Raw genomic sequence first — 18,826 nt, 5'->3', positions numbered from 1 at the left:
TGTGACTGTCTAACATGACGTGCTTTCCATTCATCTGGGTTGTGTGGGTCTGGAACCGTGGACCCCATGCGTGTGAGGCCGTAGCGCGCTCACGCGTGTAGGGGTCCACGGTTCGAGACCCATACAACCCAGGTGAATGAAATGTTTATTTCCATGGAAGTGTGGATCACAGTTTATATGATGTGCTTTCTATGCCCTTGTTAATCCAGGTTAATGACACATTTCATTGTTAAATCTTGCTTATATACACATTGAATTTGAAATAACTGATTATTGTAAGGTTGCTTTGGTTATACAGTAATGTCAAACACTGATGGAACTCATTAGATTGGATTAATATTTAGTAAATTTGCACCTTTAGAGTGTATAGTGTAATAAAGGGATTAGTTTGCTAGCAGTCATGAATAAGATGAACAAAATTTCTAGTAGGCCTAAACATGTATATTAAAACAAAGTTTTACGTGTGACTTAGAATTAGTATATAGGTATAAATGGGACCTGCATCCCATGGGTTTGTAAGCGCATGCAAGTGTTACTATACAGTTGAACTGTATAGATGTGCTAAACAAGTTTAGAAAGTGTGCTGTATATAGTGCAGTACTGAATTACATATGTGGATATTATATGCACTGTGACTTAATGTTCACAAGAGCATGGAAAGTGATCCATCAAGGATAATTCTTCACATGTTTGTGGGTGAAAAAGCTCCGGCATTATTTTTCCTTCTTATCTGACAGATTGATGAGGAAGGAGCGAGATCTGGCCGCAGCCGAGAAGGCCCTGCACGCCGCCGAGGGCCAAGTGGCCGATCTCAACACCAAGCTGAACAGCTCGGAGTCAGAGAGAAAAAAACTTATCAACGAAATCAGGGTGAGTTGACATTGGTTATTGAACTAAGGAACAAGGTAAAGGCTTCTGTGAACCTATGGCCATAGAACTCCTAGGCATGAATGCAGTCTACAGGTTTTTGGCATTAATTACCTTGTTGACAAAGTAGTGATAGTTTAGTTCATTTGGGTCGTGGAGATTCGATCTCGTATTTGAGACCCGAGTTCGAATCTTACCACGAGCTATGGGATGGGAAAGCTCTCAGCCTCAGAATTGGCAGTCATCTGTTCCTCTACCCACCTGTGTATAAACAAAATTAGTGGCTTGTTTCACAGACCAAAGAGCGTTCCAGTATTATGGGGTTTGTTAACTGGTTGTCAATGCTAATGTTGTCAATGGTTGTCAATGCTCTTTAGTGGTGTCATATTTGATGACTTGGTTTCCAACCCATGTGTTCAGATTTGAAGCCCATGTTTAGTGACCACATGGTGTGGTTAGGTATGCCTTGGCATTTTCAATGTGCCAAATGTAAATAACATTCGGTATAACAATGTTTACCATCAAGGTAGTCCTTTGCAAATGTGAAAAATGTCGTTTTTACAAATAAATATTTACTGCATATTTATCAGCTGTGCACAAGGAATGATAAAAAAATGTGTGGAGGAAGGACAAGTACTCTATTACTCCTGGTACCGGTTCCGCCTCCAGGCAACAACCGTGAATGGTGCAGAAACTCTATCTCCCCACAACCTCTCTTTCATGCAGAGATAATTATATCCTATTTACCTGCTTTCATAACGCTGGTTATGAAACCTGGAGGTTTGGAAGACTACAGTATCAAACGTCATCTGAGCTACGTGTTGTATGATGAAAGTCAATGACTTTTGTAACAATAGGTTTGTGTGTGTGTTGGAAGATCAGGAAACCTGAGAGGGTTTTGAGAAACATAGTAAGTTGCTAGGCAAGGTGGTGAGTGTTTCACGCGTGTGGAAGGTTGACGCTGGCTGAAGTTAGGGTACCCCAGTCCACTGCCAACTCTGGAATGGTGAAGTACGGAAGGAAAGACTGTGCCTCTTCAACCATGGGTGTGCTGCAGTGCCAGGTGTCTCAGGTGTGTGATGGGGTGGTGTACTGCAGTGCCAGGTGTCTCAGGTGTGTGATGGGGTGGTGTACAGCAGTTCCAGATGTCTCGGGTGTGTGATAGGGGGGTGTCCAACAGTGCCAAATGTCTCGGGTGTGTGATAGGGTGGTGTACAGCAGTTCCAGATGTCTCGGGTGTGTGATGACAATCACACACTCGATTTTGACAATATACCCATGCACTCAGTTCCTGGGCCAGACTCGTGGAATTCAATATTCATTAAGAAATGTAAAGTACCAGTAGCGCGAGCGCTCGGCATAATTTGGAGAAAGAGCCTGGATACAGGGGAGATACCAGCTGCACTTAAATCTTCAGATATAGCTCCGCTGCACAAGGGGGAGTAGTAAGGCCTTGGCAAAAAATTATAGACTAGTTGCACTAACTTCTCACATAATAAGTTTTTGAGAGTGATTACGAATCATCTTTCTAGTTTTATGGAAAATAATGAACTACACAACCCAGGACAACATGGATTTAAAGCGGGAAGATCCTGTCTGTCACAGTTACTCAACTACTATGACAAAAATCACAAAAGCTCTAGAAGAAAAGCAAAATGCAGATGTTGTATACACAGACTTTGCAAAGGTGTTGGACAAATGTGACCATGGGGTGAAAGCACACAAAATGAGGTCAATGGGAATACTGTAACTGGTAAAGTAGGACGCTGGATACTCAATTTCCTGTCGAACAGAACACAGAGTAACAGTCAAATAAAATCGAGCCCAAGCGCAGATAAAAGCTTTGTACCTCAAGGTACAGTCCTTGCACCACTGCTTTTCCTTATTCTCATATCAGATATAGACAAAAATACAAGTCGCTGCTTCATGTCATCCTTTACAGATGACATGAAAATCAGCATGAAAATTACCTCTGCAGAAGACATTGAAAAGCTATAAGCGGATATCAACAAAGTTTTCGATTGGGCAGCAGAAAATAACATGGTGTTTAACAGTGATAAATTCCAGGTACTCAGGTATGGCAAAAATGAGGATCTGAAACATAATACAAGGTACAAAACGCAATCGAATCTGCCCATAGTAGGAAAACAGCATGTAAAGGATTTGGGAATAATGATGTCCGACGATCTTAACGTTTAGGGAGCATAACCAAACAAATATTGCATCAGCCAGGAAAATGATAGGATGGATTACGAGAACTTTCAAATCCAGGGATTCCATCACAATGGTTGTACTCTTCAAGTCACTTGTGCTGTCCTGTCTTAAGTACTGCTCAGTACTCACTTCCCCATTCAGAGCAGGAGAGATTGCTGAAATAGAGGGAATACAGAGAACATATACGGCACGTATAGACGCGATAAAACACCTATATTATTGGGATCGTCTCAAAGCTCTCCAAATGTATTATTCACTAGAAAGGAGACGAGAGAGATACCAACTGATATACACATGGAAAATACTGGAGGGCCAGGTCCCAAATCTACACATTAAAATAACAACGTACTGGAATGAACGATATGGAAGAAAATGCAGAATGGAACTAGGGAGGAGCAGAGGTGCCATAGGCACAATCAGAGAATACTGTATAAACATCAGAGATCCACGGTTGTTCAACACCCTCCTAGCGATTATAAGAAATATTGCCAGAACAACCGTGGACATCTTCAAGAGAAAACTGGACTGTTTTCTAAGAGAAGTTCCGGATTAGCCAGGCTGTGGTGGGTATGTGGGCCTGCGGGCCGCTCCAAGCAACAGCCTGGTGGACCAAACTTTCACAATTCAAGCCTGGCCTCGGGCTGGGCTTGTGGAGTAGAAGAACTCCCAGAACCCCATCAACCAGGTATCAACCAGAACAGAGGTGCTGTTAGCTTGTGTTGTGTGTGCCAGCCTTGGTTGCTCATTCAGTACTGAGGCCTTCACACCCATGAATGATGCCCATCATTTTTTCACATTGGCGTCTGATTACCAGAGTGTTGCTGTTTTTAGATTCAGCTACTGGGAACAAAAGTTCCAAGTAGCACAGGCTATGGTGAGCCCATAGTGGACTTTGTTTACTGGAGCCCAGAGAAGGCATACGTGAGTCCTTTGTATCCGTGGGATTTTTAAATCTTGCGCAGTACACTTGTATCATACACGTAGGATGTGCGCAGTGCAGTTAGGCCAAAATCACGTGTATACATGATATGCACGGTGGAATGGTTAAAGGTATTATGACAAAGTACTGCTTATGTGGAGTCGGTGCTCGGGGTGATCAAGGGAGCAGGTTTGATGCAGTCAATGAGCCTCGATATTAATTTATAGATACATAATGATATTGAGTGTGGCGGCATGTGCCAGGAGTTGATGCACGAGCATTATAGGAAGAGGGATTTTGGATATTTAATTTCAGGTTAAATACTAACCATTTTTTGTGACTGCAGGAGTTGCGTGAGGAGGTGGCCAGATTGAGCCGACAACTTACCGAGGCCAAACAGCAGCTGGAGAGCGAGACGTTGATGCGAGTGGACCTGGAGAACAGATGTCAGTCTCTGAAGGAGGAGCTGCAGTTCAAGCAACAGGTATATGCAACGTGATATAGTATGTTGATATTGAATAATCTTCCATATCTACTGCTTAGCCACAGGCTTGAATGAAATATTCCTTTAACATTTTTCTAAGATTGTAGTTCCTGCTTTGTTGAAGAATGTTGATGAGGGCTTAATAGGTTTGTGTACTTTTAGCATTTATATTCATATATTTAATTTGCACCAAAAAATCAATAGTGTTTTTGTACATCTCACAAGCATGGTAAGACAGTGATGTATAAAAGGTAATGTTTTTCTGTACCCCTGAGTTACAGGTGTATGAGCAAGAGGTTACAGAGACTAAGAAGAGGAAACATGTGGAGCTTTCCGAAATTGATGGACGCCTACAGGGAGAGTATGAAGCCAAGCTTCAAGAAGCTCTGAAGGAGCTCCGAGATAATTACGAAGAGCAGCTGAAGAACAACCGCAACGAGGTCGAGTTCCTATACGAGACGAAGGTAAGATGGTCGAGAGATGATGCAAAAAAGCATTTTGTGGTGTATTCCGAGTTTTGAGAAATTGTGAGAGTTGTGAAAATAAAATACAAATGTTTTGTGGTTTACTAAAAACAAAGCATGTTTGTTTTGTGTGTGCGACAGATTGAAGAACTAAACCGACGTGACCAGCGGGTAACGGAGGACACCGATGCCCTCACCAGTTCACTGCGTGACTCCAAGAGAAAGGTGCAAGAGCTTCAGTCCCGACTCACCTACCTCGAGAGCACGAACCAGACATTGGAGGTAATGTAGTCACCTAGTTGTATCCACTTAGTTGTGCTTGCGGGGGTTGAACTCTGGCTCTTTCGGCCTGCCTCTCAACTGTCAGTCAATTTTTATTCACACACACAACCTTCCCCCCCCCCCCCCTCCCCCCCAGGAAGCAGCCCATAGCAGCTGTCTAACTTCCAGGTACCTATTTACTGCTAGGTAACAGGGGCATCAGTGTGAAAGAAACTGCCCATTAGTACCAATGTGCCATTGGTTGTGTGTGTGTGTGGGGGAAGGGGGGGGGTCTTCCCTGTAACTGGCACAGAAGCTGTAGGTTTGACCTACATAATCATCAAGAATGGGAATTAACTTTTTTCAAATTGATTTATGATGCTTGTGATTTTCATAACGCCTAAAGTTGTGTTGATTTTCCTATTACAGCAACGTGTTGCTGATCTGGAGGCTCAGCTGGAGTCTGAGAGAGATGCACACGCAGCGGAAGTCTTGGTGCTGAAGGAGGAGATCACGCGCCTGCAGAACGAGATGGCCATGCAGCTCCAGGAATACCAGGACCTTATGGACATCAAGGTGGCCCTGGATATGGAAATTGCAGCTTACAGAAAGTTACTGGAAGCTGAGGAGGCGAGGTGAGCTTTTATGTTCCAAACATTTAGAGATTGACTACAAAGGATTTGGTATTGAGTAAAGCTTATGCTCCTGAGCATTTTTATGTTAGCCTTTATTTTTCTCCATGGAGGATAGTGCCTAGAAAATATAGTGAACAGTCTTGGGAGTGAATTCAAATGAAATAAACATAAATGGCCCTCGAATGACAGTCACCATGTATATTGGAGTATGCCCCTGGAGTATATTGCAAAAGTTATTGAGAGGACACATGGGGTACAAAAGATTGAAAATTCACCCATGAACAGGGTGAAGATTGTTATTGAGAAGGATGATCTTAAAAGGTATATGGAAATAAACGAGAGAGAAGAATAGAACTCATCGTCAAAGCCCCTCAACTACAGGTGACAATATTTGTTTGAGGAACTAATAGGGGAGGAAAAGGATCATAGAAAACATTCGCAAATGTAAATAGATGCAGAGATGCTCAAGGCAGCTACACGCTTGCCAAGGAAACGTGCATGCTTGTGTGGATACACAAGAATAGCAAACATGCAGTGTTCACTGCATGTTTGGAATTAATATTAGTGTTAATATATTGAAACAAAGCGAGGAAAGGAGTTAGGTTGGTAATAAGTTAGGTGTGAAGGTGGAGGAGGCCAAATCCGTCTGTAATTTCAAAGCGTTATACTGTATGACAAAGAGTACTGGGAAGACGGGACACCACGAGCATAGCTCTCATCCTGTAACTACACTTAGGTAATTACACTAAATTTACATGTCCTGTAAATTAATGTTAGAGGAACTAATAGAAGGGTGGGAAGGCTGATAGAAAACGTTAGCAAATGCTCATGGTATAATTTTTATTTTGTTTCTGCGTGTCTTGTCACAGGTTGAATATCTCGACTAGCCGGATCATAGCGAGTTCTTCAGGGAAAGACACTCCAATAAGACGGACTCCAATCCGGTCGATGAAGCGCAAGAGAACAGTAATGGAAGAGGAGTCGAGAAAGTCATTCCAGTCAACTGCCCGGTCAACTGGTGATATTGATATTGTTGAAGATTGTCCGGAAGGGAAATTTGTCAAGCTGCAGAATAAGAGTGATAAGGTAAAGTTATCAGTCGTGTTGTGTATGTTTGTGTAACATTAAGTAGTAAATCTAGAAGCATGTTTATAATTTAACTGGCTTGGCATTCCTCATCCACTGAAAATGTGATCTACATGGCAGCCTGTGCTCTACCATGTGTTTATTATTATCTGGAAGTTCTTTAGAAGATTTTATGAAGTTAGGTTCTTTTATATATAACTCTTTACAATTGTGTGTTTTAATACTACACAGTAATTATAAAGGTTTGGAAATATTTCTTTTTCAGGATTTTTCCATCGGAGGATTCCAGATCATCCGTACTGCTGGGGAGGCAGAGACCACGTACAAGTTCCACTCCAAATCTAAAATTCCAGCTGGCGCTTGTGTTACTATCTGGTCGTGCGACACTGAGGCTACCCATGATCCTCCTCTCAATATTGTCATGAAGAATCAAAAGTGGGCTATTGCCGACAACATGACCACAAGGCTGCTCAGCACCAGTGAGGTAAGCTCCATTATATTCTTTGCCAGTTAATTTGCCCATGATTGAAATCTCCCATTACCAATAGCTTTGCAATTGGCAATTTTCACAGAATTGGCAAGTTTTGCTGTGCTATTTGTACCTGGGGAATAGCAATTGTTTATGTAAGAAAGAGTTTTTCTAATATAATACGGTACTGTCAGTGCTCAATAATCTGTTATACAAGATCAAATATTTATTCATGTAAAGGTACATACGTTTAAAATAAGCTACAAACATAATATGGGATTACTTGTACATACAATGCCTGAAGCCACTTGTACGCACAGTGTTTCTGGCAATTAGACCCTATATACTATATAGGGGTGTGTGTGTGAAGGTGGCCATGGCAAGGAAGTGTCACAATTGACTTGCAGTCAGCTAGTAGTTGCAACACGATTGCAATTGGTTGCACAGACACTGGCATGGGGAGGGAATTGCTGCGAACATAATCTTTACATGTTGGCCAAACTACGCACTCGAAAGTGAAGGGACGACGATGTTTCGGTCCGTCCTAGACCATTTCATCCACGTTATTGTGACTCCTCATCTGCATAATCTTTACATGTATATTTCAATGTTTGTTTTTTCTCTAGTTAGTTTTTTGCAGTAATATTACTTAAGATTACTGGAAAAAATTTGTGAGATACATGTGTCAATAGTATGACTATAATGTGTGGAATATTGCTATGCTCAGAGGTGGTAGTATGCTATGGTGGTAGTGGCACGAATATTATATTCTTAGAACAATAAGTGGTTTTGCTGTTATTGCACTACATATACTCTATATATAAGTCTACATTTTATACACCTTTACAAACCACTAAAGCAGTTCTGGTGAATGTAATCTTATGAAAGGTTATCTGAGTTTATCTTGATTTCGGGGCTTAGCGTCCCTGCGGCCCGGTCCTCGGCCAGGCCTCTTTTTGTTACACATCCCCAAGAAGCAGCCCGTAGCAGCTGTCTAACTCCCAGGTACCTATTTACTGCTATATAAACAGGGGCATCAGGGTGAAAGAAACTGCCCATTTGTTTCCGCTACCTCTGGGGATCGAACCCGGAACCTCAGGACTATGAATCCTGAGTGCTGTCCACTCAGCTATCAGGTCGTAGTCACTCATTTGTTGCATGAAGTTGTTACAACACTAATTTGAAGATGTGTCATGCTCTAAATATCTAAATGACTCGTACGGATTTTCTCAAATAATAGTAATGGTATCTGAGCACACACAGATGTACATTAGTGTCACTAGTATGACTACATATACATTACTATTTTATTTGAACAATAAAAAGTACTGCTTTTGCATATTTTACATATAACACATGTTATATGTAATGTTTTTGTTCATCATAATAGAAAGCAAAACCGGTAAATGAGCTGATGATGTCATCTGACTGCATAATGTCTCCGATATAATGTGCACACCACTAACTCTAGGCGCAGTGCTGCTATTATCAGAATCCTTGTTATTAAATTCTGAATATGAATCATTTTGCACAAGTTTAGTTTCTAAAGGAGCACGAGGTCGTCTCGTGATGCGTAGATTCGCGAAACGATGGTATAGTGCTGTCGCTGTCTGCCTCGCATTGTGATCACCATAACTAGTGTTGTGTTGACTGGTATCTGATCCTTGTACATAATCTTTATCAAAGTCAGGATCGACTATGGCACTATCATTGCAAAGAAGTGATAGATACTTGTTTTATTCATCTTTGTTTAGTGGTGGCGGCGTTGCTCCGAGCTGCACAGCAGTGCCGAGAGCTCCTGGTGTATGTGCTCGCTCGGTGCCACCGAGGTTCTCGCAGCCAGGAGGGATGCAAACGATTTTTTGCAAGATGGCATCTGTTGTTTATTATTGGAGGCCTGAGGAACAGGATATGAGCCCTGCATTCCCATGGAAGTTTTGAAGAGTTAACTATACCTACATAAAGAGGTTTCTCTTGAATGCACCACCCGTTAATCAAAATTCTCGCAGAGTGCAGTACAAGGGTTAGTGTGGTGCACCTCGATATAGTACTTGTAAATAGCTGTGCAGTGCAGGGGTTAATGAAGGGTTTCATATTATTTTGCCATTCTTTATGGTAACTACCATTCTTTTGTCTGGCATCTCTTGCCATTTTTATAAAAAAAAAACTTGTAACATAAAATTCCTGAAGGTAGCATTTCACACATTTAATAACCTTGTCCTTGTATGCTTGCTTCTTTGTCATGTAAGAATCCATTTTCTTGCAGGAAATGGCAGTGCGTGAGAGCAAGCGGGAAACTGGAACATACTCGTCCACCACCGAGATAGGATCTTACCCAGACCCCAAGGTACAAGGATTTTATTATTATTAAAGCTTAGTTGGCTCTTTCTTGCTTACAAATACAACATTGCATGGGGTTATATATATGTGTAATATATAATTTTGTATAAAGTGTAATATATGGATATATATATATATACATGTCAGTTTGTGAAATTGTTTAATACTATTAAATGCTTATTGTTTCATAACGTGTGTGTGTGAGGTTGTTTATTCAGCCATGTCTGTAACTTATTCTCTGCATATTAATGCTTGTGAATGTCTCTCTTGCTCCGACCTTGCTTTTGTTATTATAGTGGCTTAATTTTGCTGCATTAGTATATTACAAAAATGAAAGTGTTTTTCCTCTTCAAAATGCTCCTTTAAAGCTTGTCATGAATGCTCAAATGGTCAATAAACAACCAGATAAATGGGTCGCAGCAATTGTGAAATCATTAAATAGGTGATGTAGTGGTGTCATCACAGCCATGCTAGTGCCCAAGTTAAGTCATAATGTGGGTGCGGGGAGTGTGTTTACAAGACATTGGGTAGATTTGTGAATGTGTCGGTGTCATCACAGCCATGCTAGTGCCCAAGTTAACTCATAATGTGGGTGCAGGCAGTGTGTTTACAAGACATTAGGTAGATTTGTGAATGTGTCGGTGTCATCACAGCCATGCTAGTGCCCAAGTTAACTCATAATGTGGGTGCAGGGAGAGTGTTTACAAGACATTGGGTAGATTTGTGAATGTGGCGGTGTCATCACAGCCATGCTAGTGCCCAAGTTAACTCATAATGTTGGTGCAGGCAGTGTGTTTACAAGACATTAGGTAGATTTGTGAATGTGTCGGTGTCATCACAGCCATGCTAGTGCCCAAGTTAACTCATAATGTGGGTGCAGGGAGAGTGTTTACAAGACATTGGGTAGATTTGTGAATGTGGCGGTGTCATCACAGCCATGCTAGTGCCCAAGTTAACTCATAATGTGGGTGCAGGGAGAGTGTTTACAAGACATTGGGTAGATTTGTGAATGCGTCAATATTCTTGGACATTTAAATTGTAATAAATTTTGTTGGTGTTTAGGGAATTGTTATGATCAAGGGATATGGAATAAAAATGTATTCTTGTCATGTATGTGTGATTTTGATCTAAAAATCCTTACTTTTGGGTATGTTTTGTAGCTTTTTTCACGTTTATAAGAATTTCAGCAGCCTTTAAAATATAAGGGCAAACTTAAACGAGCCATTGTAGTAGGAAATTTGTAGAAATGACCTTGTTAGGGGCTAACTGCTTGAGGTTTGAAGGAGCAAGTAAATCTATAGAATAAAGAGTATGAAATTACAGTTTTTGGGAAGTCATGTTGTTATTTTGTTGACTATTACACTTTGGGTTCTGTTTGTTAGAAAGTTAAGGAACACTCACCCTACTTTGTCAGTAATTCTTCTTGTGTGCCATAACACCATGGCCACATTTGTCTGTCAAAGGCTTTCTTAACATTAAGATGCTTGTGAGGCATTGATCAAGTAGATGGGGGAAGAGATTATTTACTAGTACTGTACAACCCCAGGAAAATTAGGCACTTTTAATCCTCCCCGATCATTCACAACCCCCCACCCCGCTATATGATCGTAATGGCTTGGCACTTTCCCCTGATAGTTCCCTCCCCCACCCCACCCTATCCACAAGTTGTCGTTTGAAAAGTCAACATACACTACTGTATCTACCTCCCCTTGACCTTAACAAATTGCATGATTTCTCTGGCAATCCAATATACAGCACACTTGCTAGAAATAGTGGTACATTGTATTCTGTTTAGTTTTGCTTGGAGAAGTGGATAAAGTTTTTGGAAAGGGCAGTTGCATAACCCTTAGTCTGAAATTTAATTATACCTTGGGAAAGCTTTCAGTACTGTATTCCTTGACCTAATTGGTGGCTTTGCTCAGTGGGCAGCTACCAGCCCCAACACTCCTTCCTCATTTGTCAGCTGGAGCCACAGCCTCCGCTAATGGGGCACAGTACAGTCCCTTCGTCCCTCCCACAGAGGCAAGCCCACCGTCCACCAACACACACATCCTTCGTCCCTCCCACAGAGGCAAGCCCACCGTCCACCAACACACACATCCTTCGTCCCTCCCACAGAGGCAAGCCCACCGTCCACCAACACACACATCCTTCGTCCCTCCCACAGAGGCAAGCCCACCGTCCACCAACACACACATCCTTCGTCCCTCCCACAGAGGCAAGCCCACCGTCCACCAACACACACATCCTTCGTCCCTCCCACAGAGGCAAGCCCACCGTCCACCAACACACACATCCTTCGTCCCTCCCACAGAGGCAAGCCCACCGTCCACCAACACACACATGCTCCTCCTCCCACAGAGGCAAGCCCACCGTCCACCAACACACACATGCTCCTCCTCCCACAGAGGCAAGCCCACCGTCCACCAACACACACATCCTTCGTCCCTCCCACAGAGGCAAGCCCACCGTCCACCAACACACACATGCTCCTCCTCCCACAGAGGCAAGCCCACCGTCCACCAACACACACATGCTCCTCCTCCCACAGAGGCAAGCCCACCGTCCACCAACACACACATGCTCCTCCTCCCACAGAGGCAAGCCCACCGTCCACCAACACACACATGCTCCTCCTCCCACAGAGGCAAGCCCACCGTCCACCAACACACACATGCTCCTCCTCCCACAGAGGCAAGCCCACCGTCCACCAACACACACATGCTCCTCCTCCCACAGAGGCAAGCCCACCGTCCACCAACACACACATGCTCCTCCTCCCACAGAGGCAAGCCCACCGTCCACCAACACACACATGCTCCTCCTCCCACAGAGGCAAGCCCACCGTCCACCAACACACACATGCTCCTCCTCCCACAGAGGCAAGCCCACCGTCCACCAACACACACATGCTCCTCCTCCCACAGAGGCAAGCCCACCGTCCACCAACACGCACATGCTCCTCCTCCCACAGAGGCAAGCCCACCGTCCACCAACACACACATGCTCCTCCTCCCACAGAGCCAAGCCCACCGTCCACCAACACACACATGCTCCTACTCCCACAGAGGCAAGCCCACCGTCCACCAACACACACATGCTCCTCCTCCCACAGAGGCAAGCCCACCGTCCACCAACACACACATGCTCCTCCTCCCACAGAGGCAAGCCCACCGTCCACCAACACACACATGCTCCTCCTCCCACAGAGGCAAGCCCACCGTCCACCAACACACACATGCTCCTCCTCCCACAGAGGCAAGCCCACCGTCCACCAACACACACATGCTCCTCCTCCCACAGAGGCAAGCCCACCGTCCACCAACACGCACATGCTCCTCCTCCCACAGAGGCAAGCCCACCGTCCACCAACACGCACATGCTCCTCCTCCCACAGAGGCAAGCCCACCGTCCACCAACACACACATGCTCCTCCTCCCACAGAGGCAAGCCCACCGTCCACCAACACACACATGCTCCTCCTCCCACAGAGGCAAGCCCACCGTCCACCAACACACACATGCTCCTCCTCCCACAGAGGCAAGCCCACCGTCCACCAACACACACATGCTCCTCCTCCCACAGAGGCAAGCCCACCGTCCACCAACACACACATGCTCCTCCTCCCACAGAGGCAAGCCCACCGTCCACCAACACACACATGCTCCTCCTCCCACAGAGGCAAGCCCACCGTCCACCAACACACACATGCTCCTCCTCCCACAGAGGCAAGCCCACCGTCCACCAACACACACATGCTCCTCCTCCCACAGAGGCAAGCCCACCGTCCACCAACACACACATGCTCCTCCTCCCACAGAGGCAAGCCCACCGTCCACCAACACGCACATGCTCCTCCTCCCACAGAGGCAAGCCCACCGTCCACCAACACGCACATGCTCCTCCTCCCACAGAGGCAAGCCCACCGTCCACCAACACACACATGCTCCTCCTCCCACAGAGGCAAGCCCACCGTCCACCAACACACACATGCTCCTCCTCCCACAGAGGCAAGCCCACCGTCCACCAACACACACATGCTCCTCCTCCCACAGAGGCAAGCCCACCGTCCACCAACACACACATGCTCCTCCTCCCACAGAGGCAAGCCCACCGTCCACCAACACACACATGCTCCTCCTCCCACAGAGGCAAGCCCACCGTCCACCAACACACACATGCTCCTCCTCCCACAGAGGCAAGCCCACCGTCCACCAACACACACATGCTCCTCCTCCCACAGAGGCAAGCCCACCGTCCACCAACACGCACATGCTCCTCCTCCCACAGAGGCAAGCCCACCGTCCACCAACACGCACATGCTCCTCCTCCCACAGAGGCAAGCCCACCGTCCACCAACACACACATGCTCCTCCTCCCACAGAGGCAAGCCCACCGTCCACCAACACACACATGCTCCTCCTCCCACAGAGGCAAGCCCACCGTCCACCAACACGCACATGCTCCTCCTCCCACAGAGGCAAGCCCACCGTCCACCAACACACACATGCTCCTCCTCCCACAGAGGCAAGCCCACCGTCCACCAACACACACATGCTCCTCCTCCCACAGAGGCCAAGCCCACCGTCCACCAACACACACATGCTCCTACTCCCACAGAGGCAAGCCCACCGTCCACCAACACACACATGCTCCTCCTCCCACAGAGGCAAGCCCACCGTCCACCAACACACACATGCTCCTCCTCCCACAGAGGCAAGCCCACCGTCCACCAACACACACATGCTCCTCCTCCCACAGAGGCAAGCCCACCGTCCACCAACACACACATGCTCCTCCTCCCACAGAGGCAAGCCCACCGTCCACCAACACGCACATGCTCCTCCTCCCACAGAGGCAAGCCCACCGTCCACCAACACACACATGCTCCTCCTCCCACAGAGGCAAGCCCACCGTCCACCAACACACACATGCTCCTCCTCCCACAGAGGCAAGCCCACCGTCCACCAACACACACATGCTCCTCCTCCCACAGAGGCAAGCCCACCGTCCACCAACACACACATGCTCCTCCTCCCACAGAGGCAAGCCCACCGTCCACCAACACACACATGCTCCTCCTCCCACAGAGGCAAGCCCACCGTCCACCAACACACACATGCTCCTCCTCCCACAGAGGCAAGCCCACCGTCCACCAACACACACATGCTCCTCCTCCCACAGAGGCAAGCCCACCGTCCACCAACACACACATGCTCCTCCTCCCACAGAGGCAAGCCCACCGTCCACCAACACACACATGCTCCTCCTCCCACAGAGGCAAGCCCACCGTCCACCAACACGCACATGCTCCTCCTCCCACAGAGGCAAGCCCACCGTCCACCAACACGCACATGCTCCTCCTCCCACAGAGGCAAGCCCACCGTCCACCAACACACACATGCTCCTCCTCCCACAGAGGCAAGCCCACCGTCCACCAACACACACATGCTCCTCCTCCCACAGAGGCAAGCCCACCGTCCACCAACACACACATGCTCCTCCTCCCACAGAGGCAAGCCCACCGTCCACCAACACACACATGCTCCTCCTCCCACAGAGGCAAGCCCACCGTCCACCAACACACACATGCTCCTCCTCCCACAGAGGCAAGCCCACCGTCCACCAACACACACATGCTCCTCCTCCCACAGAGGCAAGCCCACCGTCCACCAACACACACATGCTCCTCCTCCCACAGAGGCAAGCCCACCGTCCACCAACACGCACATGCTCCTCCTCCCACAGAGGCAAGCCCACCGTCCACCAACACACACATGCTCCTCCTCCCACAGAGGCAAGCCCACCGTCCACCAACACACACATGCTCCTCCTCCCACAGAGGCAAGCCCACCGTCCACCAACACACACATGCTCCTCCTCCCACAGAGGCAAGCCCACCGTCCACCAACACGCACATGCTCCTCCTCCCACAGAGGCAAGCCCACCGTCCACCAACACACACATGCTCCTCCTCCCACAGAGGCAAGCCCACCGTCCACCAACACACACATGCTCCTCCTCCCACAGAGGCAAGCCCACCGTCCACCAACACACACATGCTCCTCCTCCCACAGAGGCAAGCCCACCGTCCACCAACACACACATGCTCCTCCTCCCACAGAGGCAAGCCCACCGTCCACCAACACACACATGCTCCTCCTCCCACAGAGGCAAGCCCACCGTCCACCAACACACACATGCTCCTCCTCCCACAGAGGCAAGCCCACCGTCCACCAACACACACATGCTCCTCCTCCCACAGAGGCAAGCCCACCGTCCACCAACACACACATGCTCCTCCTCCCACAGAGGCAAGCCCACCGTCCACCAACACACACATGCTCCTCCTCCCACAGAGGCAAGCCCACCGTCCACCAACACACACATGCTCCTCCTCCCACAGAGGCAAGCCCACCGTCCACCAACACACACATGCTCCTCCTCCCACAGAGGCAAGCCCACCGTCCACCAACACACACATGCTCCTCCTCCCACAGAGGCAAGCCCACCGTCCACCAACACACACATGCTCCTCCTCCCACAGAGGCAAGCCCACCGTCCACCAACACACACATGCTCCTCCTCCAGTTTTCTTCACAATTTTCATCGTATTTCCTCTTGTATTTACCACTATTCGATGCAACTGTGGTTTTGATTCAGCAGTCTGAAAGAACATTGTGATTTAGTTGAGAAATTGAGGGATTTTAGGAATATTTACACATGAAAGCAACAGGGAAGATTATTAATGATTGTAGTGAAATGAGAGGAAAGGAAAACATAACTGAAGTATGTGGCAGTAAGATATCCAGAAGCCATAATAAGGCTTATTACACTCGAGGGGACAAAATGGACAAGCCAACAACAATAGTTAATTATAGGCTGTGGAGAGAAGCAAAAATCCGAGCCAAGAAGTCATGAACTAACAGCTATACAGAACAATAAATGGAGGTAAATATTGGAGAACTGAAATTGGGTATATGAGTCAGTAGAGAGAATCAATTTGAGAATGATTCATAAAGCTAAGAAAACATTAGAGGCAAATGTAGAAAAACATTAAAGGCATATTCAGCATATGCCTCTAAAAAAAACATTAGAGGCATATTCAGCATTGACTGCAGGTATTCATAAATGTGAACATTTAGGAATACTGTACTAGGGCATTGAAAATTGTTTAATGTCAGCTCTAGGATAATGTCATTAATACAAGACTAAAACCGGTGTGAAAAGAAGGAAACTCTACCTTCCTTTAAAACTTTGGCGTAAATATCACAGTAACAAGGTTATCACGAAGAAGCGAACTCGATTACGGGCTCACTATAGCCTGTGCTACATGGACATGTTGTTCAAAGTAACAATCTAAAACAACAATAACAACCTTCAATAACTTCACATACAGATCAGCATTTCTCAACCTTTGAACCATTTGAAATAATTCCGTGTTGTACTTGAAATACACACACATGTGCATCTCGCTCTCAACTGAAAGGAGACAATTTGTCATTGTTCTTGATACTGGTTGAATGAGAAAAATTCAACACATGCCTGAAAAATCAGTTTGCTTAAGATTAGAATGGGCTTATTTATCAGCGTCTCCTACGGAACCCCTCGTTACTAAGGGGGTTCCATAGGAGATGGCGGAGAAACTTGCTACAATGCCATAGTGCTTCAATGAAGGTGAAGGAAAGACCCAATATATGTGCAAGTGTATTAAAGGCAAATTTTTGGATGGAACCAACATCCTTCGTCAAGGTGGTGTATACCGTGTTGCGCACACACACATGTTGGGTCTTTGTTGACCACACCACATACTAGAAGGTGAAGGGACGACGACGTTTTGGTCCGTCCTGGACCACTTGAGAATGGTCCAGGATGGACCAAAACGTCGTCGTCCCTTCACCTTCTAGTGTGTGGTCTGGTCAACTTACTTTAGCCACGTTGTGACTCATCGCCTGCATATTGGGTCTTTCCTTCATGGGATATAGTGATAAATAAGCCAATTCTAATCATGTGTAAATGTATTTTGAGTCATTTTTCTGTTAATTTCTCTTGTTTAACCAGTACATATTGAGTAAAGACGAAAATTCTCCCCGTTTCGGTTGACAGTGAGAAAATCCGTGTGTTTATCTAAAGTACATCTAGAGTACAACCTGGAATTATTTCCAAGGTACAAAAGTTGATAAATGCTGATCTAGATGATTGGTCTCAAAAGTAAGATTGGATACCAAGGCCTGATGCTACTCACCAAGGTATTTTTAATGTTATGAACATCTTTGGACACCCATATCCTTTTCTTTAGATTTTCATTCTTTTTGAGCAAGTGTGACCTTTCCCTTTTAAAGCCATAAATGAGGTAATGGTTATCTGAAAGAGTAACAGAAATGGCCTTTATGTAGTTGAATTATTCGAGTGCAGTTACAGGATGTGAGAGCTATGCTCATGGCATCCCATCTTGCCAGTACTGTCATATGACACTGACACTTGAGGTTATCTTGAGATGATTTCGGGGCTTTAGTGTCCCCGCGGCCCGGTCCTCGACCAGGCCTCCACCCTCAGGAAGCAGCTGTGACAGCTGACTAACACCCAGGTACCTATTTTACTGCTAGGTAACATGGGCATAGGGTGAAAGAAACTCTGCCCATTGTTTCTCGCCGGCGCCCGGGATCGAACCCGGGACCACAGGATCACAAGTCCAGCGTGCTGTCCGCTCGGCCGACCGGCTCCCGACACTATTGCCTGGTTTTAGCACGCACGGCCTCCTCGCTAAACTTGTGGTGGTTTGTGTTAAGAACTGCAAGAATGTATTGAAGTTGTTTGGTGGGATCACACCTGTGTCCCTGCTTGACGTAATAATGCGCAAATTGGCCACTGGAAAGGGATGTATTGGCTCCGCTTGTTAAGCAATTTCACTAGAGTTCATCAAAACGTGGATCAGGAGTTGTATGATAGATAGGACCTTTGTTTAGGTAAGAGAGGCTTGCATTAGTTGCAAATAAATTTGAGAAATGGTTGAAAGTTTTGATCTTAGATTATTGTGAAGTGACAGTTCTTACCTATAAAGGCTTGCCTGTCAATGAATATGGGGTA

The 18,826-nt window shown here is 46.2% G+C and overlaps 1 protein-coding gene across 4 annotated transcripts in view; it reads left to right on the top strand.

Annotated features, from left to right (window-relative positions):
* The window catches only part of LOC123764369 (lamin Dm0), a 68,710-nt gene that overhangs the window by 35,122 nt on the left and 14,762 nt on the right, over positions 1 to 18,826 (top strand). For 2 of the 4 annotated variants that reach the window (XM_069338280.1, XM_045752090.2), the window contains exons 2-9: positions 738 to 870; positions 4,347 to 4,484; positions 4,766 to 4,948; positions 5,090 to 5,230; positions 5,639 to 5,844; positions 6,714 to 6,930; positions 7,196 to 7,414; positions 9,666 to 9,746. In XM_069338280.1, coding sequence (XP_069194381.1) covers positions 738 to 870; positions 4,347 to 4,484; positions 4,766 to 4,948; positions 5,090 to 5,230; positions 5,639 to 5,844; positions 6,714 to 6,930; positions 7,196 to 7,414; positions 9,666 to 9,746 — 1,318 coding nt within the window. Of the gene's footprint in view, positions 1 to 737; positions 871 to 4,346; positions 4,485 to 4,759; positions 4,949 to 5,089; positions 5,231 to 5,638; positions 5,845 to 6,713; positions 6,931 to 7,195; positions 7,415 to 9,665; positions 9,747 to 18,826 lie in introns of all 4 variants that reach the window. The other 2 variants (XM_045752080.2, XM_045752071.2) reach the window with 1 other exon arrangement.

Source organism: Procambarus clarkii, chromosome 5 (assembly GCF_040958095.1).
Source record: "Procambarus clarkii isolate CNS0578487 chromosome 5, FALCON_Pclarkii_2.0, whole genome shotgun sequence".
Lineage (NCBI taxonomy): Eukaryota > Metazoa > Arthropoda > Malacostraca > Decapoda > Cambaridae > Procambarus > Procambarus clarkii.
This window is presented reverse-complemented; position numbering and strand designations above follow the sequence as displayed.